We start from the raw sequence: 27,439 nt of genomic DNA on the forward strand, positions 1-27,439 counted from the left end.
TGTTACTTTTCAATAAAATGTCCCTACTTAATGCTGCTCTTCAATCAAGTTGTTGCCACAAGCAGTAGTCTGAAATGCCAATTTTAATTACCAGCTTTTTTTAAAAAAATACAACTCACAACTTGAATAAAATTGTGTATGCATACAGCAACTTCACAAGAAGGTTTCAAAGCAGTTTCTTGCTGTGCTTAAGCAATATTGCCATATGAGAATTGAGTACTACATCAATTTGCCCCATCTTTTATTTATTTATTTATTTATTTATTTATTCAGTACTTTATTGTTGCATTCAATCACTCGCTGGGAAAGTAGGCTCACCTTCAGGACCATCATTATTTCTGCCTTTTCTTTCTCTTCTTTCCCTATCTTCTGTTTTCCCTTCTCCCAGTGGATTTCACTTTCAGCACCTTTCCCATATCATCTGCTAAAGTGATGAGGCAACAAAACAGTTAAATGTCAGAATGTTTGCATGCTGGCCAAATTCAGGCAACAGCTGAAACCTCTCCAGTGACAAAAGAGCTCCAACTTGTTCTGCCATCTGCTTGCTCTGCCTTGCTTGTCACTGTTGCACAGTGTACATAGCAGCCCTTGCATGTCAATTCATAGTTTTTACCAAACATTGATCGTAATAGCATATACATACATCTACACTTGTCAGATACATGCTATGCATCCCTGAAAACTCTAGATATATTTGTGTGCATTTTGACAGAGAAAGGTGAACACTTGAAACCTGTTGTTTAAGTAACTGTAAAAATCACATGCTTTCAAATGGTTCCTCAATAAATTAGTCTGAAATACAAAGTACTGTATAAATACTTTTAATAAAGGGTTATCTGTGGGCTCATAGCAAATCAAATTTAAGCCCTTTTGTCACTGGTTGGAGAGGCTTACCTAGTCCTTGAATATGGCCAGCACATAGCTGTTATAATTTTGTGAACTATAAACAAAGTACTTTGCTTAGAGCAGTTACCAGAATTATCAGAAAAAGGAAATTACTTTATTCTAATGTTACTCACGAGAGCCAAGTATTTCAATCTTCTGAAGAATATTTAAGGTAGATGTATGGTAGGACATACATTAATTTTATTGGTAACAGCTTCATAATGGAGTTCTTTGCAATGTGAGTACTATGAGTTTAAATTACAGGGTTTTTTGTCTTTAGGTGTCAACGGAAACAATGGCGGATAGACCTGCCAGCCACTAGTGTAGTGATCACCTTCCACAACGAGGCCAGATCTGCTTTACTTCGAACTGTTGTCAGGTATACAGAGAGAGAGATCCTGTTGCCCTGCAAGTCACTCTCATAACTGTAATATGGAAGGTGAACCCTAATTTAGTTATCTGACTTCTCTTTTTTCAGTGTGCTTAAAAAAAGCCCATCACATCTTATCAAAGAAATCATACTGGTGGATGACTACAGCAATGATCGTAAGTACTATCGTGGGGCCTGAGCCTTCAATATCCTTACTCATGTGACTTGTAGTTTGGAGTTTCAGGTTCCATATTTGATTTTAGTTCTGTCAGAATTATTGTCATTGCCATTTAACTATGAAGAAACATGCAGTATGTAGTTTTTAATCACATCTTGCTGGGTGCAGCCCAAACAGAAGAAAGAGCTTGCCATAGTATTAACGTTTTTATTACAAACTTCTGATATTTGTACCAGTCATTTGATATCACTGCTTTACAAGGGGGCTGACACCTTGAACAATGAAATTAGGCCAGTAAGTATAAATTCTGATTACAAATCAGCATCTACTTCATTTCACTGGTGAGTTCACATATATTAGCAGGATACTGCGAAGTTTGGGTTATAGACACTGCAGAGACATAATGCCTTTTCAAAAAATGTTTAAAGAGAAATCAGTTATTTTTATTAATATATCTTGTTAAAAGCCTATTTCTGCAAAACGTGCCTAAAATAAAGTTGGCAGGATACCTTTAATTTACAGGAACATGCATTTTGTAGCACATTAGAAGTTCATCACATCAGAAATATTGGAAAACTTAAGGCAAGCTTAGTTTTTCAGTTGAATAAAAACCTATTTGTGACAAGACGAGAGATTCATTTTACCTTTTTATTAATTTATAAGTACGTTAAAATGTAAATATTTTGAAACTTGAATTTTTTGCTTTTCATTGGTGAAACAGCTAATTTTATGATTTCTTTTAATGATTATGTCAAATTGCATGTCATTTATTTAATTCATGTCTCATCTAGCTGAGGATGGTGCTCTGTTGGGGAAAATTGAGAAAGTGCGGGTTCTTCGAAATGATCGTCGAGAAGGTGCGTTTTGTAAAATTACTTTGGGGAGGGGAAAATGCCTTGGATTTTAGGCCTGTAGTTACTTTTTGTTAAGAGTGAACTTGAAATATTTTTTTTAAATATGTGCTATGTATTCTGTATCTCTTTGTGCAAAAAAGTATACGTGGATTAGTAATGCAACAAATAAAAAGTAATGTTTAGGTGTGTAAATAAGGTACTTTTCCAATCTGATTCAGGCACTTTCCTCTGTCTCGCTCTTTCTTCCCCTTGACATTGCACACTAGTCTCTCGCTTCACAGCATAGGAACCCTTCAGACAGCAGCTTTTTAAATATGGGGTTTAAAACCTTAGAGACATGGGAGACTGTCCTACAGCTGTTTGTTGATGTAACTTTGTGAGGTTGACAGCTACTGTAGCTGAGAGTGAACTATCAGACATGTCCTTATTCACTTTTATAAATATTTGCCTACGAGGCTGCCAGTCTTGCCTCTGGGGCAGCTAGAATTATTGGATGTTTAAGTAATTATAAGAGATTGTCCAAAACCAGGAATTGACACGTGAAACCTCTTGACATTGTATAACTTAAGGTATATTTTGCACAAGAATTTCCACTCTGCTGGGTGTACAGTGCTTGAATATATTGTTTGGACTTTGCTTGTAAGCAATACTTTGTCAGAAAAAAAAAAAGCACTGATGACTTAAAACACTGACTGGGGTCTATTGAATAAGAGGATGTCATTTTTCAGATCATAACTGCATTTAAAGTAAAAAAGAACAAGATAATTGTCACTGGAAAACTGATTTAAAGTAGAGATCTTAGTGTGTTTTTAATTCTTCACAGTACTGTAGAACTGTAGAGAGGGTGAGCTAAATTCTTTTTGGTTCATACATCTAGAGAGCAGGATTGCACAAGTGTAATCGAAGACATAATTTGACTGACACATCTTTTACTAATGATGCATGTCCCAGAAAAAACAATTTATGAACAATTAACGGGAGTGGATTCATTTTGCATGGTGTTTTAGAGAGTAGATATGATTCTTGCCCTGAAGAACAAGCAGTCTGTTTTTATTAAGATTTTTATTTTTTCCCTAAATGTACAACCATATACAAGTTTACAAAGAGCCATATAAACAAAAAACAATGCATTGAAAACATTTAAACATTTTGTTATCAAAAGCATGTGTTACTATTATGTACAAAACAAATATAGAAAGTAAATAAGTATAGTACTAAATTGATACCTTATTGATCTGAACATTAAAACTTAAGAGGAGCAAAAATAAGAGAAATGAAGTGTAACATAAGAAATTAGAAAAGCAGAACGTGAAGATGGACAAAGGAAAAAGGTAGGAAAATGAGGGGATGAGTTAAAACAAAAAGGAGTCAGAGCAAGCAAATTGGAAAGCCTGATATTTTTCAGGCATAGTGCAAGGGAGTAGAGAAGACATCCTGGGAGTGGAAGTTAATGCAAGCAAAATCCAAAGGTTGTATTTTGGGAAAAGGGACTTGAAAGAGAAGAATGAAGGTGGTTGGTGCCCCAGTGGGATGTTCTACATGGAGGGCGCAATTATTTAAAAACAAGCAAACAAACAAAAAGTATGTAGGTGAGAGTGGGAAGGAGACAAAGGAAGCAATAAGGTGTGAAGGTGGTCAGAGCACAAAGGGCGAGGTGGGGAAAATGAGATGAAATGTAAGCAGGGTAGAGACTTAAAAGTGAGGATGAGGTGATTAAACTTCATGTAGAAAGACATCGTGAAAGAGACTTCAGGACTTCATTAGCTGCTGAATGTCAGACTGAAGGAAGGGAAAGATGAGTTGGGAATGCCTGAGAGGGAAAAGGTTGCAGTAGTCCATATGACAAAGTTATGCTTTTGAATGAAGCTTTTGGCAGTGGGGATGGAGAGGAAGGGTGGCTTTTAGAACATTTGTAGATGGAGAAGCAACAAGATTTGATGGGAACTGGAGTATAAGTAGAAAAGGAAAGATATAATCCCAGGGTTGTGATCTTGAACAACAGTGAAAACAATGGATTGTGAACAGTGATGAAGACGTGGTAAGTCAGGGAGTTCAGTATTTACTATGTTTAATTTAAGTAAGAGGTGAGACATTGATTGAGAGATGAGACAGATGGGGAGAAGTTGGGGGCGGAGAGGTAGATCTGAGTTGTCTGCATAGACGTGGTAAGAGACCATAGGAACAGAGGAGATCACTCAGTTAGCAATGGTAGAGGAGAGGATAAAAAGGAGGGAACAAGGGTAAATCTCCCAGGGACTTACTCTGGGGAAAGGGGAGAAGTGTGTTCACCAAAAGTTCTTTTGGAGTGGTCAGCCAAGTAGGAGAACCACCAGAGAAGACCGTCACAGAAGCCCAAGGAACAGAGGATTGGAAATGGAGAAGGCGCTTAAACATGGAATAAAAAGTCCTAGTTTTGTCAGAACAGTTTTGATGCAGTTGAGAGGGTCAGATGCCAGACTAGAAGCAATCAAAGAGGGAGGAGCAGAAAGTGTGCTCAAGGAGGCTTGAGGTAAAAGGGAAGGGGAGAGTTTTGGCAATGGTGTCCCCTTTTGCAAATCTGCCACTGCCTGTGACAGGAACCACTACAGCAAGTTCTTGGGAAAGTTAGGGCTTGTCTAAGCATGCAAGTTATACCACTTAACTATACCAGTATAGTTGAAAGCAGTACAACTTCCTGGTGTGGATGGAGTTATGCAGGTGTGAAGATACTTATACCAGTATAGTTATTGCTGTAAGGAAAGGGGAATTAAGATATACTGTCAAAGCACCATGTATACCAGTATTACTGTGTCTGCACTAGGGGTTGCACTAGTATGACTATTTTGGTAGAAAATCACACCTAATTAAAATAATTAAGTACAAAAACTGTAGACCAGCCTTCAACAGATTGGAAATTTGTCACTTTTGGTCATTTTATCCTCTCATCATTTCACTAAATCTACACTAAAAGCTGGTTTTATAGCTAGGCTTGTTAACAGGCTGACTGCATTGGAGTACTAATTACATTTTAGAGCACTTAGTTATTGTCTCTTTACTGTTGATATTCCTCCTCCTGTGATGACTTATTTAGATTTTTTTTCCCCTCAGGCTTGATGCGCTCCCGTGTCAGAGGGGCAGATGCAGCACAGGCTAAAGTACTGACATTCCTGGACAGTCACTGTGAATGCAATGAGCACTGGCTGGAACCTCTTCTGGAGAGAGTTGCTGAGGTGAGTTTAAGGTGTATGCTTACCTGGTTATAAAATGATTTATACTGCATCAATCTTTTTATATATGCATAAAATTATTTTCTCTTTGAAGTGAGAGGAAAGATGACATGAGTGTTCACTGATGAAAGCCCACTTCTTGGTCATTTAATCTAAACAGTAGAGCTTAATCTGTAAATACTCTTTTTATAATTTTTCTAAGCAATTCAAACATGCTTCTTGGTTCCTCAATGACTTTTCTTTGTAACCTTTTTTTAAGAAACTGTAAAGCTAGATATAATTCTCATCACCCCAGTGTAACTCCATTTATGTGAATATTTATTCCTGTTTGATGGTGTTGAGAGGATATTCAGATTGGTAATGGGAAAAAGTTGGGCTAACTAATTTGTGTCTGTGGAAAGCTGTTGGTAAGATTGGTTAAGAGTCCACACGTACACTCTCTCCATGTGTTAACCATATTTTTTTACTTGTTTCTTGGTAAGTAAGCAACATCTTTAATTTCTCAAAATTCTGTATAAGTAGCAGCTGGTCCAAGCATTGCCCCAGGAAGCGTTGAAGAAAACTGCAAAAAGCAAATTGCCTACCTTTCACCCCCTCCCCCCTTCTCATTAAAATGCCCTTTTAATTTACCTGTTGTAATGATGCTGCCTTTGGTGGAACACTTCTGAGAGTATCAGTTCAGGACAAATTGCTTAGAGCAGGGCAGTTACAGCCCAAGGCTGGGGTTTCTCCACTTCTAAGCACACCAAACCAGCCAGCCAGAAAGGACTTTGGTTTTACCCCACTGGCTAACCATAAGTCATACAAGCAATTCCCTTAGACACTCCTGTTTCCCAGTATCACCACCAGTGCCTCTCGTTATGGGGGATGAATGGTTATGAAAACCAATATCCCAGTAAAAGAGAAAAGTAAAATTCTCCCGATCCCAAAGGACCCCCGACCCAGGTCAATATACAAATTAGATCTTACCCACAAATCACGCTGTTGCCAATCCTTTAGAATATAAAATCTAAACGTTTATTCATAAAGGAAAAAGATGGAGATGAGAGCTAAAATTGTTTAAATGGAATCAATTACATACAGTAATGGCAAAGTTCTTGGTTCAGGCTTGTAGCAGTGATGGAATAAACTGCAGGTTCAAATCAAGCCTCTGGAGTACATCCACAACTGGGATGGGTCATTCAGTCCTTTGTTCAGAGCTTCAGTTTGTAGCAAAGTTCCTCCAGAGGTCAGATGCAGGATTGAAGACAAGATGGAGGAGTTTCCATAGCCTTTTATCTTCTCTCCCTGTGAAAGGACACCCCTTTGTTCTGACTGTGGAAAATCACAGCAAGATGGAGTTTCTAGTCTCATGAGCAAGTCACATGTCCATGCATGACTCAGTTCTTTACAGGCCGCCATTGTTTACATGTTTGAAGGTTCCCAGGAAAGGTCAGATGTGGATTGGCGTCTCCCAAAGTTCATTGTTAGTTAAGTGTTTCTTGATTGGGCACTTACTGAGAATAGTCCTTTCTCAAGAAGCTGACCAAATGCTTCACTGAGGCTACTTAGAATCAAAAACATTTAAGATACAAGTACATAGCCCATATTCATAACTTCAAATACAAAAATGATACACACATACATCTAGCATAATTATAACCAGCAAATCATAACCTCTTCATAGACCTCACATGACAACCTTTGTACAATATATGCTGCCACTATATGACCTTGGTTGCAACAATGATCTATACGGTCACAGTTCATGTCAATAACGTCACACCTGTTCCATAAATGTTTCCTCTCACAATGACCCTGCTCTAATTCCCTCTTTCTACATAGTGGAGTAGGGGGTGGAGGGGATGAAAAAGGCAAAACTCTTGTTTTAAAATTACATAGGCCACCATCAATAGCTGAATTGATCAAACCCAGGATGACTGAAGAACACTGCTGTCTGGAGCTTCAGATAAAATCACATCCAAATCAGTTTATAATGTACCAAACTATGAATACAGTAATAAATAATGCAGCCTTCGTCTTAAAAACAGTTTCCATTAGATACTTTGTCTTACTAGTGCCATATTCTTCTACCCATCTCACAAAAGAATTAGTCTATGCCATCAATACTCCAATTCAGAACAGATGGATTGTAGTTCTTCTTATTACCAACAGGCAGTGGCAGGTACCAATTTCTATTTTTGGTACTCTCTGCTGTTTAATTCTGTGGTACTCTGTTGCTAGTTGACATATAGCACGTGCTCATTTACAATGTGATTAGTGTTCTATTTCCAAATGTTAATAACGTCAACCAAGTCAAACTTTGACAGTACTAGAGTAACTAATTAGCGTCTAGAGTGCCTGAAGCTAAATACATCACATCAGTGCTGATATTTCTTAGCACTTGCATAAAGTGCCGTATATCAAAGCCCCCTTAGCTGAGGTTCCATCTATCCCTGTGGTTCTGTAGTGCTAGAATGGTCTCTCCTATCTCAAAAGGGAGCAGAAAACCCCCAAACCAGCAAGCAGTTCTGTAGAGAGTTTCAGAGGGAGCAAGGGAAAGGAAAATAACAAATGTCTTGTGGGAAGCCCTCAGCTTACAAACTTGTTATGCCAATACAAAAAAGTTAGGGAGAAGGAAACTCTTTTGAAGCCCACTAGCCCAGCTTGACTGAAGCCTCTACCTACTGGGACACAGCAAGTAAAGTGGCATTCTGAGCCAGTACAGCTCTTTGTAGAGGGCAAATATTCCCCCCTCCCCCCCCAAGCTTTTATTTGTTTCCAGTCTCTGTACTAGTACAGTGCCATTATGCACTCTTTAGGCTACACTTGACTGGTTTTAGAAAGTTAAATTGGGAGGTAGGAAATGTCATTTAACCCTTTCGTTAAAACAGAATATGGTACCTTTTATTCTGAAGTTCTGACAGGATAATGGAGCACCCACACGATTAAGTGATTTACTTGGAAGAAGCATCTGATGCATTTTGCTCCACATGTCAGCTATGTCCAGCAGGATAGAAGTGGTTAAATCCACTTAAACTTGTTTCCTCACCATTATCATATAGCAAATACCTCCCTGAGAAGCAGAAACATATATGAACTAATCGTATCTGAAATCCTGAATGGTTCTCTATTTGATGTATTACAGTTTCACTTTTTGCATTGTATCATGCTTGGTTTCATACATTGTTCAATGAACATAGGACTGGAAGGGCCCTCCTGGATTGTTAAATCCAGTCCCCTACTATTATAGTCAACCCGCCATATTAACCCATTTATGAATGGGATGAGCATTTAAGGGTGATGGAGTTCAGGTTTCTCTCTTGGGTAGAAGTTAGAATATACTATATTCTGCCCTTTCAGAAAGAAAGGCAAGACTCATTGACTAGATGACTGGGGGTTTGATAATGGAGCGTACTGATTCCAGGTGTTATGCTGGCTCAGGTTGGTAAGGACTGGAAACAATTCATATACAGTATGTGATGGCTCTTGGTTACCTTATGCGTTGGTCTCAGACTTGCTCACAGTGCAAACAATATGTAGTTTGGCATTAATTGGCACTTTTTTTACAGTCTGAGCCTAAAAGTGGAATGGATGTGAAAACTCACCTGTTTTAGGCCTAGAGATGACTTCTTCAGGTCGTGGTTGGGACACATTTAATAGGGCAGTGTGGAAAGCCTGCACTGCTGCTGCCCTTGCAATACCAGCTTTGTTGGTAACTAGAGGTCTTCTATTTCCAGTGCTGCCCAGTGGTCATTGGTTTTTACAAAGATTAAATACACTATGAAAGTTGATAGAAAACTTCGAATGGGGCAGGGGAAGGAGAGCAGTTTTAGCAGACTACAGTACAAATATCTTAGTGTGGTGATTGAATTGAATCAGTTTACACGATTGACATGCTGTAACAGCATTGTCACAGTTAGTGTAAACTGCACCTTTTCCCCTCACAGATCTCTCCAGAGTAAACCCCTCAGACATTGGGCCCCTGCCTTCTGTCTGGGAGTAGAATTCCATGATTCTCCCACTCAGACTGGGTTTCTGGGCTACAGCATCCCCGTTTACTTACCATGATTCCTGAACAGGCCCAATTGGGTTTGGCACCTGCAAGAGCCTTCCCTTCAGGAGCTGTGGCCAGTAGGTGTAAACAGTGACTCAAAGCAGCTTTTTCAAAACAAAATTTTATATATAGTAGCACAGCAATCAGAGAAAAGGGTTAAAACAACAGAAGGCCTACACGCATATTGTCTTCCCTACAGCTTGGCATTCCCTCAAAGCCTAGGGAAGTCCAGCTTATCCCAGGTACTTCTGCTTCTGTTGACAGGGGTTCCATCTGCTTCCCTGCAGACTCTCTTCCTGTTCTATGGTCCCCTTTTTATGCCCCTACAAAGTTCCTTTGTCTGACCTGGGTCTCCTGAAGCTGGCCAAACCGGCTTATACACCCCACTGGGGGAGGTCAAGGATAGGCTTCAAAACAGATTGTTTGCATTATCTGTTAGGAACTGGTGATTGGTTGATGTAAAGCCATACTCTGACCTCTGCTGTGAGGTGAGCTCCGATAGGAGCTAATCCTTTGAAACCAGGTAGCAAACATAATCATAATCAAATAAACAGGTACACAATATTCGTAAAAATAATACGGGTAGCTCCCATGTTCTTCACAAGCCCAGATATTACATCCTTTCTATTTGGCATTTTCTATTTCCTATATCTGTTCTATTTGGCATTTTCTATTTCCTATATCTGTAAGAGTTGCATGCATATCTGGGGACAGTTTAATTCATGATCTCTGCCATCACAGCCTAACTGTAGACTGTGTAAACTCTGAGTATCACTCTTATTTGACAGTGGTAGACTTTAAAACAAACGAGGTTTGGAGGAAGAAAGGATGGCATTGTGACTGAGTGAGACTGGTTCTATTTCCATGACTCTCAAATTTCTCATGTGACTTTCAGTGAGTCTCTTAAACTCTGTTTGCACAACAGCAAAATGAGAATATCAGTAGATCCTCGTAGTATTGTGAAGCTTAATCTTTGTGAAACCATTTGAAATCCTCTAGAATTTTTAAAAAGCAAAATATTTAGAATCCTGAGGATACTTCCTGTTGGTTTAAGTACAGTATATGATACACGAAATTTGTAAAGCCTGCATTACTTCTCTACCAAATATTAAAATGAAATACTATATTACTTTGAATTTCCAGGATCTAGAGACTCATACTGTGTTCATACTTTATTTCCCTTCAACATCACCACAAAACACACACACCTTTTCAGTTCTATATGCCATTGCAAAGTATAGTGGAAAACCTACGGAACAGAAGCAGCAGACTAAAAAATGTAACAAGATTTTCACTTAGCCTTTGTTCTGGTATTCAAAATGCACATCAGACTGCCTATAGGATTTCAGCAATGGAAATTAAGTATCTTTTTGCATAGCAAATGCAATTTAACTAATGGCTATTTCAGGGGAGCCATTGAATTTAATCATTTCAGGGGAGCCGTTGAATTTAATCTTTTCAGTGGATGGTTCTGTACCCCCTATATACTGAAGCCTGAATATCAGTTATCACTTTACATGCATTAACAGTTTTAGTAGCACGGTGCAAGGATTAATATTAAGAATACATAAATGCTCTGTCCATTTTGCTGCCAAAAAAAAAAAAAATCTATTGCTTAACATCATGAGGAAAACCACGGATGATATAATCATTAAAAAAACTGAAGAGTAATGCAGTATTAGAGAGCTACGGTCTGGTAGTTTAAACCTACAAGTTAGTTTGTGGGATACTTTATAAAGCTTTTATAATTTTTTTTTAAGTTTTTGTTTAAACATTGTGATACTAGTGTATGGGTATCAAAATGAAATGGACCGGACTAGAATTCCTGGCATGTGGGAATCACAGATGGATATATAGTCAGCAAGCTGCCACCTACCCCATTATGCCCAGCCCTGACCTAGAGGGCATGGCTGGAGCTCTGCTGTGTTCTGGCAATCCCCTCCTGGTGTAACAGCCCCATATTGGAGAGCTGCAAAGGTGGTTTGAGCATCTTTTACTGCCACTCAGCTGTGCCAAGCTGGTTCCCTGAGAGATGGGCTTAGATACCTCACTTTCAACTGAGGAATGAGCAGTATTTAGTGTGGAATTGGTTGCTACACATGGACATCCAGTGCTGGGTGTACTATTAAAAACAACCAGATAGGCTGCAATGCTTCTAGGCTGCAATGCTTCTGGGTGCCCACTGTGAGGCTTCCCCACCCCATCCCGCCACTTACTTTTAAACAAGGAAGTTTCCCCTAGCAGTATCTCAGTATTTGGAAATATTTTTACCAAAGTTAAACAAACAAACAAAATTTTTAATTTTTTTTTTTTTGGTTCAAACATCTTGCTTTCTGGGGGGGTTTCATTTTTGTTTTTTTGTGTGCGACCCATTCCTGTAAATTAATGGAATAGTTAAGATCCAGCATACTTGAACTGGTTGGAAAATTGACTGCTCATTTGAGAGCACAAAGGGATTCATCTAGTGCCAGTCTTTGTGCAGTTTATCTAGGATTAGCTTGGCGCAAGTGGATATATAAAGGGTAGGAGAGCAAAAAAGCTTATATTTTGCCTTTTCTGTCCTGTCCTGTGTCTCAAGCTTGATTTGTGTCTCTGGGTTTTTCTACCTTAATTAGACTAAACTAATTATTGCGTTATTTGTCCCTCTACTATGAATGCAACACAGTGTTCAAGGTTTAAAGTCTTTGATGAAGGGTCATACTTGGCCTATGTGCCACAACTGAAATGATATTGGTTAGGACCCTTAGCTTGAATTTTAACTACAGACCCAATTAGATTCTCCTTTGACGAATTTAGTAGGCTGTAGATTTCAGACATCTTACTCACTGAAGGTAAGATGACCCGTCCGACTCCTGTAAAATACTCCGTATTTCACAAGATTATAGGTACTTGTAATAATTTGCAGTGGCTACACTGAGATCATTAGGGAGTTAGCAATTAATCTTAAATGAAGATAAAACAAGGTGATATCTTCCATGACTTGGCATATTTAAATTGATTAGCCAGAGGAGTGAATACTTTATAGCAATCACTTTCAGTATATGCAGTTATAATATTCTTGCAAAAGTTCAGTAGTGCAAGGGACAAAATGATTAATTACCAGTTAGAGGTGCAAAGTGTGGGGTGCTGAACCCATAATTAGAAGTTATATACCCTATTACTTTAAATGAAAACTAACCACATAAATACAGTTAAAAGCATGATTAAGAGATTTAGCTTTGTGCCTTATTTAACATGAGTGCTTACTTTATTATAGATTAATCAAAATAGATCTCCTTTCCTTTATTGGAGACCTGTTTACATTTTCCATACTCCTTAATCTACAGGGATTTCTTGAGTTACATGTTTTGGTCCTGCCCCTAATTGATGGCATTCTGTTCAGAAATGTTATCCATGCATGTCATCAAAGTGATGCAATCTGAATCTTACATCTGAGCCCAGAGTTCTGGTACTATTACTTTGCAATATTTTTTCAAGATAGGTCATCATTTGTTTGAACAATCAGAAGTTATGTTTGAATGTGTTTATGTTCACTTAACAGAAAGAAATGGAACATGCCAAGCTATCACATTTGGAATATCACAAAATCAGTAGTTTTAAGTACTAAGACCGTACCAAGATCCTAATGATTACATTCAGGGGTAATGGGAAAGCTAGTTTTGTGAATTTGATAAAACACTTTGCATTTGAAGAACATGTTGTTTGGGGTAGCATTCAAAGCAATTTCACTACTGATGGGTGCAATAGCTGTCCAAAGGCTTTGTTGGTAGCAATTAGTGACTTTTCATGGATTTAATATTTTGACATTCTTTTTCCTACCTAGTTGAGTACACCTCTACCCCGATATAACACTGTCCTTGGGAGCCAAAAAATCTTACCGCATTATAGGTGAAGCTGCGTTATATTGAACTTGCTTTGATCCGCCGGAACGTGCAGCGCCCCCCCCCCCCCCCCGGAGCGCTGCTTTACCACGTTATATCCAAATTTGTGTTCTATCGGGTCATGTTATATCGGGGTAGAGGTGTATTTGAATATGGAGTCTATTGACCGCCTTAAGAATCCAGGTTTCTTACATTCTGCACTGGCATGTAACATTATCAGTGCTAGTGAAAGGATCTCCTGATGTAGCAGGGTCAAAACATTTTTTTTCTTAATTGGGTTAAGGTGGTAGACTAGCAAAGACCTGGTGAGTACTGCAGTATACTGTATTGCAGGAGACTTGAGATCTGAATTCTGGAGCAGCTTTGACACTCTTGTTCTTTGGGGTAGTTTTAAGCTAAGAATGGTGAAAGTTCTTCTGACTTGCCTTCTGAGGTTTGATGTGCAGTGCAGTAATGTCTGCTTCAGGATCAAGTCGAAGGGAGAGGATTAAATTGTATAAAAGTAGCCTAGAATGAAGAGGGGGGTGAAAACCATAAGACGAGGCAGCTGCTTCTGGAGGTGATGGAGAGAACTCTCTTGCTGAGAGAGTTGATATGAGAGATTCTTTCTGACTGTTCAGAGTGAGTCAAAAACAGGAAAAGGGGTGTTAATGGTCTCCCACTAAATGGTTCAACATCTCATCCTGCTTGAATCTTTTTCTATTGATTTCATTATTTCAATATTACTTTTTAATATTTATTTTAGGACAAGACCAGAGTTGTGTCTCCTATAATTGATGTAATTAATATGGACAACTTCCAGTACGTGGGGGCGTCAGCTGATTTAAAAGGCGGTATGTACCTGTACTGGAATATGAGTCAACAAAAAATTAATGCATCAAAGCGCAAAACATAATTGCTGCATTCCCAGAACTGACAGCATTAATGCACCCTTGTTTCTTTTCACACATCAGGTTGGTGTTTTCACACAGTCTTCCTGGGCTTAGACTGGACTCAAATTGGATTCTGATTCCATTATTTGAAAACTGTTTCTTTTGAGCCATAAACAAACACTTAAGGTTTATACTACCCTGTTCTCATGCAAAACTCTCACCGATGTTTATGGTAATTTTGTATACATTTCAGGAGAAGCATATGGCCACGGTATTTGATTCTACTCTTAGATGATAAGGCATTTATCACTATATAGCTTGGCAAGTCATCAGTAGTGTTGTGCTTATTGATTTTTTTTTTCCCTCACACCCTGCCCCCGATGCATGCATGCAGATTGTTTATTTAAAAATTAAAACTAAACTCTCATCTCAAACATTTGGACTAAACTGTTTGACAATACAATCATGAATTGTGTGCATTGGTAGGGTACAGTGGCTACCTTCAAATAATGTATACTGGTTGGAAAGATTCTACCATTCCATTATTCCTTAATTTTATAATGGAGAACTCTGTTAGAAATAGTAGAATCTTTCTTTCAAAATAATAAATTAAAAGCACTCCCTGAACCTATTGTGTGAATAATTGACTGACAATAAACGCTTTATACAGCACCTATAAAACTTTAAACCAGGGCTGAGTTCTTCGATGCTGCCATTAAAATACAAGACAAAGCAAAGTGGATGAGTAACAACCCTGCAAACTGAACTCTGTTCACATGACAGGTACTGTGTAAGCAGTGTCAGTGGAAACTCCTTCATGCTGATCTCTAAGGTGTTTCAACCATGGCTTAGGGAGGGTAGTTCAGTTTCCATGCCCATTTAGTCTTTAGTGTTTACTGAGACTGCCACTGCATTTGCTAGTTACATCGGCTGTCTTAGGAATGATCCCTACTGACGAAACTAGACTGAATATGGTCAGTCTTCACTTCAGACACTATGCTTGAGTGTCAAGTTCCAACCTGTGACCTGGAGATGGGAGGCTCCTTATCCCTTTATTAATACCTGGAGGCATGCAATTTCCCCACAATTATAATACTCGTTATTATAAAAAAGGTAAATAACTGAATTCTAAATGTATACAACATTAGCACTTCCTAAGCATTCCGGTGGTGGTATGTATACATGTGCCAGCTTTCTAAAATATGCAAGTCTAGTGTTTGTTTGCCATGCTTTTAAATCCTGGATATCCTGGGGAAGAGAGGGTAATGGTGCATGGTGAATGTATCTAATAGCCTGCTGCTACTCCTAATGTTACTCCTATGGAGCTGTGGTTCCCCAGTCCTGCCCACTTGCCCTCCATCAGTTTAAGCATGTGGGACCCTCTGCCCCCATGGACTCAAAAGGTGGGATTTGCCTACTTTTGAATTTTAGCAATAGAAATGTTGCATGTTCAAACTTTTAAAAATAGATTAGAGGTCTCTGTTACATGAATTTGTGGTGTCCCCCTGTTCCCTGAGGACAGACACCAATCACAATCACTGTGACGTGGCATCTTTGGCCATCTCAGCAAAGGCCGAAGACTAAGCATGGAAACTGAACTATGCTTTCGTCCCTAGATGTAGTGTCTCCACGTCATGACTGAGGCATGGGAAATCTTACTTATACTGCTTTTATACATGATCTGTGGGGAAAGAACTTAATTACCCAGGGCTAGCAGTCTGGCGTCTTTTCCAAACACTAAATTCATCATCATTATTATTATTATTTTTTTAATAAAGGGTGGGAGAAAGGGGAAAAAATTCCTTACATTCACTTCTAAATCTGACCACAGTTTTCAAATCCATGTATTTTCATCTTTTTGGTCCAAGACAATTTTCAACCTTTTCATACTGTTAATGTTGTAAAAGTGTTATTACCTGTTGAAAAAAATCTTTTCAATTACTCTAATAGAATGTCATTAAATTAGATCTAAACACTTAATTTATGGACACGCCTATCACTATCTTGCATATGAAGGAAGAGGAAATACCTTTTTCACATGAGGCCTGCACTTGAGTGATACAGTACATATAAACGTGCTGTTTAAAATAACACACATTATCAAGTCGATGATCTCACCTCATTGAGCTCAGGCTTTCCCCAGTCACTGAAGATAGTATTGTTTTTGCTTCACCATCATTAGAAATGCTTTCTACGCTTATTCTGTGTGTTGTTTTGTAACACTCTCCTGCGTTCCAGAAGAGACCCCTTGTGTTCAGTATAGGGTATGTAACTCTTGTCTCAATAGTGCTTGTGCACTGGAACAGCAGCAACAGTACAGGCCACTGTAATTCAAATCATTTTATGGAGTACAAAATAAATTTGACTTAATAGGATACCAAGTATCAGGGTACATTTTTCTTGTTGTGATGGAGACTTTGTTATCTAATGTAATACTGCTTCCTTTTATATCTAAAAGTGCTTTTTAAGAGATGAAAGCTCTAAATATAATGTGGAAATGCTTTTTAGTTTTTATAGTATTAACATTTTATAGGAAATTCCAAACTTGTAAAGAGGTTTGCCCCGTTGGCATGCTTGTCTGATGAAAGACTTCAGAACTACTACTCACTTTCTGTGAATATAAAATTAATATAAATATCTTGTGGGGTAGAAGATGGATTCAGCTGTCTTCATTTTGCTGTCCACATCAATCCTACCAGGCAGAAATCTACTGGTACGTGTTAAGGATCCTTAGTGCAATAGAGTTGGTGGGGCAAATGTTTCCTGAGCCAGTTTTGTCCTTTTCCTATCTATCCCATTTCTCCAAAGGCAAACTGCTATACCTCCATTCAGGAAAGGAAAACCTCTGATCTCTCTGACAAATCTAGAAATCCTCTATTAAATGACCTCATGTGTTCTAAATGCTTTTGGTAGCAGGTGTAGTATGAATAGCTGGCATGTTAGCCATTACGCAGTGAGCATTGTAGCTTTCTCTAGTATCTTTTTATAAACCTCCATGCTTCAGGGCATAAGGCTTCCTCAGAGAAGGGGGGTAGGAAGAAATTTTCACTATTGGCCAGTTATCCCATAGCTGCTGGGTTTTTTGCATCTTCTTCTGAAGCATCTGGTACAAGCCACAGTTGGAGACAGAATGCTGGACTGGATACATGACTGGTCTGATCTAGCTTTGGCAGTTTCTGTGCTTGTTTTTCTAATCTTAATTCACAAAGCAAGCTGTCCAAAGAGAGAGGTTTTTCACCCTTACATAAAACAATTTTAGCTAAACATAAAGCACTACATCTGAAGGTTTTAACATGCCATATTTTCTAAGTATGCAGTTAAAGAAAGTGGCATAAGTAGGTTTCCAAACTAGGTAGGTGGAAAAAATTGCAAATCTATTGTGACATCCAGGAGAGTGTTTCATGTAATAAACAGAGATGAACAAATAAAAACAAACATTAGCTGCTGTGGGAGTGGTATGTATAATCTGACTAATCAGATTATAACTGTGGTAATGACTTCTCATGTGTCCATGATAACTGAAAGTTCTTCGTTTGATGCTCTACTTAACCAGAGGTGTATGAGACTAGATCCATACCAAGGCTTTTTGTTTCTCATTTAGTGTTGCTGACTGTGGATTTTAAAATACAATATAGAAGTATTTCAAGATAAATTTAGTTTACATTTGAGCCCATTTCTGTGTCACAGCTAGCTTCTCTTTCATCCGAAACCTTATTTGTTCCATCATTTCCTTTTCATTTCTGTTCTCTCCTCAGATGTTTACCTGAGCTCAGATTTTCATTTGAATCCTTATGTTAAACTATTCATTTTGCGCTAACCATCTAATCTGAATGTCAGTTCCCAATAATTTTAATCAGAAATTCATCATAAAGGCTGAACAATGAATAAAAACTTCAATTAACTTTCAGTTTTTTTCCTTTCTGATTTTTTTTTTCCCCCTTGTAGGCTTTGATTGGAACTTGGTGTTCAAATGGGATTACATGACACCAGAGCAAAGAAGAGCAAGACAAGGAAACCCAGTTGCTCCCATAAAGTATGTTCCTGTCAACATTTCCCCTCACAAAACAATGTTGTAGATATTTTTAAAAGTGCAACTTCCTGAGCTACTATCTCCCAAATGTTGTCTTCCACAAATGATCCCTATGCTAACTGATCAGTGCTAGGGAGTTCTTTTATGAAAGTTTATATGCAAGACAAAAAATTGCAGTACTGTTGTTCCAGAACATTGCATGAAGCGGAGTCATCCATTACTTTTCTCCTTCCCCATCCTTCTACCTAAACTTACAGTTCTTAGTATTGTTCAAGCTGGTGTTGTACCATATGGAACAGAAGCAAGAAACTGATAGTACAAGTCTGTGGATTTGAATGGAAATAATCACTGTTATTCATTGTTCAGCTTCCATTATTGATATACATAATCAGCAAAAGTCAGATAGCATTTAATAGTTAACATCAAGAGCTTTTGATTTATCCCTTTTTCTAGAATGTGTAGAACTATTTTTAACCAGTTTGTTGGCCTGTTAAACATCATAGGTTAACTATCAACAGTTAACTGTCAGATGTATACGACATGAACACATTATAACCTATACTCTGTGTACACCACTTGGCTTGAGATACACTGAAAAATGTAAATGGACCGAGGCCTATTATGACCGAATGGACTACTTCATTTTCCCCAGCTTCAGAAAGGGGATATTGACCCTACCTCATTGGGATGATGAGGCTTAATTCTTTCATTGCTTGTATAGCACTCTTGAGACCCTCAGATAGAAACAGTTATAAGTGCAAAGTAACTATTATTTCTAAGGATCTTAGTGTACTGTCTGCACTTATAAGATGACCCCTTCTTTCTTGAATTGAAATTAATCTCTTTATTGTGCTAAGACTATGGTAAGGGTTTTAAAATTCAGTTTGACTCTGAGAATACATGTCCTATATAAAAGGAATATGAGACCTGACTAAGGATCTGGAAATAGAAACAAATTTTATCTATATAAGCCATGAAGCAGTATATTACTTAGAAATGCTAGTGTGGTGGTATGCATGTAGTGCTATACAAGGAATAATGACTAAATGCTTTCAAGATAAAAATATTGCAAGGCTACTTCAAGTAGGCATTCAGCCTTGAAGGCTCAAATGGTAGAGAACAATAAACTGGCAGATGATTAAATATTTAACTTCTGACTTTTCTCCCTTCTGTCTCTTTAGAACACCAATGATAGCTGGCGGGTTGTTTGTGATGGACAAATTCTATTTCGAAGAGTTAGGAAAGTACGATATGATGATGGATGTTTGGGGTGGAGAAAACTTAGGTATGTACATGGCTTTCTTCTGTTTGTACAGAGAGGATTTAAATGATAGTTAAGACTAAGTGGATTATTAGCAAAAATTCAGAGACAACCAAGCTTCAGTTTAAAATAAAGAATTAGAATAGGGTAGGACTAGCATGTTGAATATGAATGACTGAGGGAAGCATTTGTTAACTATACAATTCAATTATTTTTGTGAAAAGGCAGGCCAATAAAATGGAAGTAAGAAATTACAGGAATACAGATTGCATTTTTGAAAAATAATTTCCGGTATAGCTCTAAAATGGCATTCTCTTCTAGCTAAATTGATTAAAATGCTGCAGTGTCTAAGTGCCACCAGTTTAAGGGGCTTCTTAAGATGTTGGTGAAATTTAATCATGTAAAGCAGAACACAAAAGTTCATGAGTTTAATCCTCTTATGTATACTTTAAGAAATCAATTAAAATGTAGCTGGCTGAAGACTGATCTAATATAATTTTTTATCATCTGTCCTAGTAGACCACTTGGCCCTAAATTTAAGATAGTTCTATTATTTTGGGGAAAAACTGGCCTTTGGCAGTGTTCTAATTCTTGTTCTTGGGCTAAGGGTGATATTTGAGCTGAATAATTCTGTTTTGGTTGTTTGGATTACAGTAGCATGAAGTTTTTTGCTTCTGCTAAGAGTGGTGTATTCAAAAACATTTTTCACTGTGACAACTTTTTAGAGCTTCCAATTTGCTTTTGTCTTTACTGAAGGACTATATTAAGTATCTTAGTCATTTTTGAAGTAGTTTAATTTAGAAACCAGTTATAGTTCAAATTTGTGCACTGCACATGCAAAGTACACTACTTTCAAACTTTTAGTGTGTTGTGTCATCCATCCATCTATCCATTCAGGGTTTTTACATACACACTTATTTAAAGCCTTGGAGTGCATTTATCTGAATCTGTTGCCAGAAGTACACTACAGTAATACAAATAATTCCAACATTCAAGGGTTGGAAGGATTGTCTGGTGTGACCTCCTGTACAACACAGGCCATGGAACTTCGCTAAAATAACTCCTGGCTGAACTAGAATACACATGAGAGTATTCAAACACTTGAATCAAGAGTTTGGCTGTCATGTTGATTGTGCATTACTAAATCATGCTTATTTGAACGTTGCAATTATGGTCACCTTTTTAAAAAATTACCAGGAAATTCATTGTAAAATTAATACTGCACGTTGCAGTTGACTTTACTTTAACGGAAAGCATTTTTAAACCAGTGCATACACTATTACCCTTGAGCCAGTCAGTGTATTTTAATGCCCTTCTTTCTTTACCTGCTGAGGGAAGGTTCCAACAGCTCACTCAGTCCTTTTTTCCTTCAGTGGGAACACAGCCCTGAGATCCCTGTCCAAGCACCTTTTCTCCTGCTGTCCCACACATTCTCCATACGGTTTCCTTTCACTTCACCTCCCTGAATACTCTTTGGGCCCTAATCCAGCAGAGCACTTAAGTACATGTTTAACTTTAAGCATGAGTAGTCCTATTGACTTCATGTGCTTAAAATTAAGCAGGTGCTTAAATGCTTTGCAGAATCAGGGCTTTGATGGGGGGCGGTGAGGGCAGGCTGGAAGCTGTAATTCTCTCAAGGTGAAGAGTTTCTGAGACTAACAAAGACCTGCTTTATGGTGCTTCCTCTGTTCCCTTCTCCCCATGTGGAGGGATGTGAGGGAAGCTAGAGGCAGTTCTGAAGACTCCCTGGCAATGACTTCTCTTCCTATTATGGGTGTCAACTACTGCACAAATGAAGTAATAGTAGCAAGTAGTGAACTTTCTGCAGGCGTCACATGATTAGTCAAAAATCAATTGGCAGGAAAAATTGAATATCCTTCATCTTTCTGTTTAAAATGCACAATACGCACACCAGATACTTGATATCTACGTTGTACAGCAATGGACATCTAAATGTCCAATCATCTAACTTGCTGCAGTAATAATATGTCTAGATTGATTGGGAAGTGCTGCAAGTAAGTAAAACATCTTACTGGATATTTAAAACACTAATTCTAAATGTTCTGCTGAAACTTACTGTTTAAAACTTAGCATTATTTCTATTGAAATATTTCTCCTGGCTATGCAGTTGAGTGAACTAAAGGAGGTTTTATTTACACACATGTACACTTGACTCTATCAATTATAAAATGGCCTTGTAGTGTTTTGATGTCTGTTTAACCATTATTTTAAACAATTAAGAGGTGATGTATTTTTTTGTCATTGTTAAATACAGTATTTTTGTTGCGTGGCATACGGAAACTGGCTTTAGATCAATGACGTTAGCTTTGGGAACCCTATTCCTAAGAATAACAAAAGAGCATTGCAGAGAAACAGAAGAATTTGAATATGGTGGGGAATAAGATATACTGCTAACACATTTGGATCTAAACTCAGGTTTAGAGGTTCTTCTTTGTAGTGGTTTGATTTTGTTAAAACCAGTTCGTAAGCAAGCAAGACTTCCTTCATAGTTTTTATATTAGTGTAATGCTACAGCAACAAGAATGAGTCTGTTGTTGAACGGCTCTATACAAATATCATTACACCATTGGGGAATATGTAGTTCTTCGAGTGATTTGCTCACGTGTATTCCACAATAGGCGTGCATGCTTGCCACGTGCGCCGGTGTCGGAAGTTTTTCCCCTAGCAGTATCCGTAGGGGAGCGCCCCTAGCGACCCCTGGAGTGGCGCCTCCATGGCGCGGTATAAGAGGCGCTGCGCGCTCCCCCCACCCTCAGTGCTTCGAAACTGCTCTGCTCCAGTTTTGCTGTAGCTTGTCCCCAGAACTCTTGTTTGTTCAGTGTATGTGACCTGTAGTTAGTACTCGATTCGTTTTAGTTTACTTTAGCTGGTGCGCCCGGGCTGGGGCATGCCCCCGCGCCCCAGGTTTTAAGTCGTGCAACACTTGTAAGCGCCTGATGCCAGTGAGTGATCCGCACACAGACTGTCTACGTTGTTTGGGTGAAACTCATCTCAGCGATTGCTGTAAGATTTGCAAGTCGTTTAAGCCTTGGACCAAGGGAGAGAGAGACATTAGGCTCTGGGCTATCCTCATGGAGTCAGCATTGACCCCGACTCCAGCGCGCCACTCCAAGTTGGCACCGGGCACCGCGCTGTCAGAGTGCGGCACCCCCCCGGCACCATCTACTAGTCAGCACCGCTCCCTGTCCACAGGGCACGCCAAGAAGGCTAAGAAGAGGCCTTCTCTGCCGCGGCACTGGAGTAAATCTAGGGCAGAGACTAGACACATGTTGGGCAGTCCTCGATCCCTATCAGCCTCTAGTCCTCCGACTCAAGTCGAGCAGAGTAGCCCAGCCCAGTTGGAGCAGGCTTCCTCGGATGTCCGGATGCCCTCCACTCTGGAGGCCCTGCAGGCAGCCCGGGATGTCATGTCCATGCTGGTACCATGAGCACCACCACACTCCAGAGGCAAGCCGCTGCTGGGATCTCTGCAGTTGCCCCCGACTCGGTCAAGGGAAAGTTCCGTGCGTAGCCGACATGGGTCGCCATCGACTCCCACCAGGTTGTCTGGCTGGGTTCCGTCCGACAGACTCCAGGCACCGCTCCGCCTCGAGGAACGAACACCGATGGGACCGAGGCAAATGACACCAAAGGTCCTCATCTCGGAGGGACTATTGTAGCTGGTCGCGTCACGAACGTCAATGCTTTTGCTGTTCATCGTCCCGCTCCAGGACCCCGCCGCGGCACCACTCCCGCAGCCCCGGGCATCGATCGCTGGCGAGTCGCCGTCACAGATCCACCCGTCAGAGCCAATTGCCAAGCAGCTGTTACCGACGGTACCGGTCCTCCACGTCACGGTCTTGGGGTCGGCACCGCTCCCGTCGCCACCGCTCCTCCCGGTCCAGGGACAGTGGCAGGTCGTACATCATCCTGGCCTCCCTTCGTAGCCGTCCATCGATGGGTCAGGCCACCCAGGCTGAACAGCCCGCTCCCCCGGTGCCACAGCAGGTGCAGTGGCACTGGGCCTCATGGCCAGCGCAATGGTACCAGTGGGCACCGTGGCCCCCGACGCAGCCCCCGGTGGGGGTTCGCTCGGTGGCTGGAGCCTCAGAAGGCCTGTCGGCCTCTCTCTCCCGGCCTCTGAGGAAGGAGTCGGTGAGACGTACATCCTCGGCACCGTGCATGGAGACCGACCAGGTGGTAGACCCTCTGGTGACGGTAGACACGCAAAGTATGGCGCCGGCCTCCTCGCCCTCCCCCGATGAGGCGATTACGGCCCCTCCTCCCTCCATCCCGCAGGAGGACTCAAGGCCCACCAAGATCTATTAAAAAGGGTGGCATCAAGCCTCAACCTCCAGGCAGAGGAGGTGGAGGAGCCCTCGGACTCCCTGTTTAACGTACTGTCCGCCTCAGTACTGGGCAGGGTGGCCTTGCCTCTCCTGGTCGCACCTCTCATGGAAGGTAGCCTTCCTGGTGGCGATCATGTCGGTGAGGCGGGTCTCAGAACTCAGGGACCTGACCTCCGAGCCCCCGTACACGGTATTCCATAAGGATAAGGACCAGCTCCGCCCACATCCTTCATTCCTCCCAAAGGTGGTTTCTGCCTACCACATGGGTCAGGACATTTTCCTGCCGGTCCTCTGCCCCAAGTCCCGTGCGTCCAGTGAGGAGCGCCGCCTCCACATGCTGGATGTGTGAGGGGCTCTGGCTTTCTACTTGGAGTGGACAAAACCGTTCAGAAAGTCCTCGCAGCTGTTCATCGCCTCGGCCGAATGCATGAGGGGTCGGCCAATCTCCACTCAGCAGCTCTCCAACTGGATCACGTTGTGCATCCATACCTGTTATGTCCTGGCGGGAATCCCCCTCCGCCGTCAATTGTGAGGGCACACTCAACTAGGGCGCAGGCCTCGTCGGCTGCCTTTTTGGCCCATGTCCCCATCCAGGATGTGTAGGGCTGCCACGTGGTCTTCAGTTCACACTTTCACCTCACATTATGCGATCGTCTCCCAAACCAGGGAGGACGCCAGGGCTGTGCTCCGTCCCAAGAATTTGTGAACTCCTCCCACCTCCAACTGATATAGCTTGGAATCACCTATTGTGGAACACACATGAGCAATCACTCGAAGAAGAAAAGACAGTTACCTTTTCCGTAACTGGTGTTCCTCGAGATGTGTTGCTCATGTCTATTCCACATCCCGCCCTCCTTCCTCTCTGTCGGAGTTGTCTGGCAAGAAGGAACTGAGGGTGGGGGGAGCGCGCAGCGCCCCTTATACCATGCCATGGAGGTGACACTCCAGGGGTCAGTAGGGCGCTCCCCTACAGGTACTGCTAAGGGAAGAACTTCCAACACTGGTGCACGTGACGAGCACGCACACCTATTGTGGAATAGACATGAGCAACTTATCTCGAAGAACACCAGTTACAGAAAAGGTAACTGTCTTTTTTTCTGACTTACTGTTTGTGCCTTTTTGATAAAATCACAGATGTGCATCAATTCAAAGGTGAATAGTTGGGACCATATTCTAATAAAAAATATATCCTGATGCCTGCGATACGTAACGGGCGAGGGAGGGGGGAAAATAAGAATTTTTTTTAAATCTCCCCCAATATCTTGGATTTTAAATGACTTAAATCTATTCAGATTTTAGCTGCGGAGTTAGTTAAAACTGCAACGAGTTTGCACCTTCCCTATTTACTTCTCCCTCTCTGCCTTTCTTCACTGCTACTTTTCATCCTCTCCCCTTCTGCTGCCCAGCTGCCTCAGGATGTAAGGTGCCACCAAACCTGTATTTTGGGTGGGGGTGGTTGATCGGGAGGTGGGGGGGCGGGGAATTTGGTTAATTGAAACACAGCAAACAGTGATGTATAATAAAGGAGTCTATGCATAATATATAAAATAAAGGGTCATTTGTGAAAGGTATTTCACAATTTATTGTAAAAATAAAATCAACTTCAATATTGAATACAAATGCTATCTTGTTGGACTGAATTCATGATTATTTGCCCTTTTTTAAAAAAGCTAGCTTTTTTGTGCAAACTGTACCAGTTCTGATTCAATGGTCTGACATTCAGAAGAAATCCTCCTAAACCCCTTATGAATTCTAATATTGACATCTGTTGTGTGCTTACCCTTCACTCAGCCTTCTGCTGAAATTATGCAAACTAGCTTCAAACTTTCATCAATGAGTTCAACTCTACATAGCTCACACTTGAATTGAGTTATTTTGTTTTGTATCAGTCCACTATAGATTTTAATCTCTGGGCCAAAAACTGCGTAAACTCTCTCGTAAAACTCACCAGTGGAACTTTATAAATACTGGCAGGCAAAGGGATATAAATTCATAGCTGCTTCTCCAGAGTTAGGGAATACTGAAGTGAAACGGTCAGACACGCTGAGCCCAATTTGTTAGCTTTTTCATGTTCTCTGCAAGCTAAATATCTTTCTTTAATCCTATGTGACATAGTGCATATATTGGAAAAATGTGTTAAAGGTCAGAATTTACAAATTACTTTAGGTTTATGTGGATACTTATCATGCATTCCTAATTGCAGAGATTTCATTCAGAGTGTGGCAGTGTGGAGGGAGCCTTGAAATTATCCCATGCAGCAGAGTGGGTCATGTATTCCGCAAGCAACATCCTTACACCTTCCCTGGTGGGAGTGGTACTGTGTTTGCAAGGTAACTATTTGCAAGTTCTTGGCTAAATCGTGGAACTGTGGATTTTTGTTTTTTTCCAGTTAGCCAGCAGGTGGCAGTAACTTCATTAAACTTCCAGGGCCTTTTACTAAAAATATGTGCAGTATGATCTGAAGTGAAAATCTTATGAATAAATTTTTTAATTAAAAGGAGATTACTTTTCATCTCTAGTGATAACTCAGAGGCTCGAATTAGGGCAAAAATAAAAATTGGAAGTGGTGTAATGTTTTAATAAAGAGGTGAGGAATTGCCTAGTATCAGCCGGAAGAATTCTGGGCCAAATGGGGAAAGGGAAGAAATGGAAAATCTTTTAACAACGGGAAATTTACCATCAGCTTTGAAAACTTTGTGTGTATATCTTCTTAAAAGATCTTGTGGGAAATAAAGGCTTTATCTTCGGTATTCAGTCTTTAAAAGATGAAGAAAATTAAATTGTTCATTTTTCCACTTTGGACACTCCGAATTCACTAACTGTGTGATCGTTTTGTATATTTGTGTGTTGCATTTTGGTTTTGGGTTCCTGGTTCAATAGTAAACAATTCTGTGGTGTCATGTTAATAATCACATAGGCCCAGATTCTGATACTTGCAATGAGTAGTACCTATTAGAATCTGGCCTGTCAAAAATATCCACTCCTCTCTCTTTCTGTGTTTGTTATATGAAGTTTTCCTTCCTTATACTGTAACTTTAAAAAAAACCAAAAACCCTTTTTGAGGAGGCATCATGGTTCAGTAGTTAAGAAATCCCATCTCTGCTATTGATTCACTGTGTGAACTTGAATCCCTAACTTTTTCTCAGTTTTCCTTCTGTAGAATGAGGAAAGTGATTTTTATCAATGTTTGTAAAGAGCTTTGAGACCTATGCCTCAAGGCACTGTATAAGTACAGTGTAGTAGTATTACATTCACATGTTATATGAAATTTTCACTGATGTGTTGTTTCCCTAAAGAACCAGAGATGCAGCATGGGGCCTGGTCTACACTTAAAATTTAGATCAACCTAGGTATGTCACTAAGGGGTGTGAAATTGAGCACCATAGCTATGCCAGCCTAACCCAGAGTAGGATGCTACTAGGTTGATGGAAGAATGCTACTACCACTTGGCGAAGTGGATGGAAAAACCTCTTCTGTCACTGTAAGAAGAATCTATATTATGTCGCAACAGCAGCAT

General features: G+C 40.1%; 1 protein-coding gene across 1 annotated transcript in view; it reads left to right on the forward strand.

Moving 5' to 3' along the window:
* The window catches only part of GALNT2 (polypeptide N-acetylgalactosaminyltransferase 2), a 177,304-nt gene that overhangs the window by 127,851 nt on the left and 22,014 nt on the right, over positions 1-27,439 (forward strand). Inside the window, exons 4-11 of the mRNA XM_024213817.3 lie at positions 1,166-1,264; positions 1,364-1,431; positions 2,225-2,290; positions 5,375-5,496; positions 14,156-14,243; positions 18,228-18,315; positions 19,494-19,597; positions 26,126-26,252. Coding sequence (XP_024069585.1) covers positions 1,166-1,264; positions 1,364-1,431; positions 2,225-2,290; positions 5,375-5,496; positions 14,156-14,243; positions 18,228-18,315; positions 19,494-19,597; positions 26,126-26,252 — 762 coding nt within the window. The remainder of the gene's footprint in view (positions 1-1,165; positions 1,265-1,363; positions 1,432-2,224; positions 2,291-5,374; positions 5,497-14,155; positions 14,244-18,227; positions 18,316-19,493; positions 19,598-26,125; positions 26,253-27,439) is intronic.

Source organism: Terrapene carolina, unplaced genomic scaffold, assembly GCF_002925995.2.
Source record: "Terrapene carolina triunguis isolate 2854851 unplaced genomic scaffold, T_m_triunguis-2.0 Scaffold85, whole genome shotgun sequence".
Lineage (NCBI taxonomy): Eukaryota > Metazoa > Chordata > Testudines > Emydidae > Terrapene > Terrapene triunguis.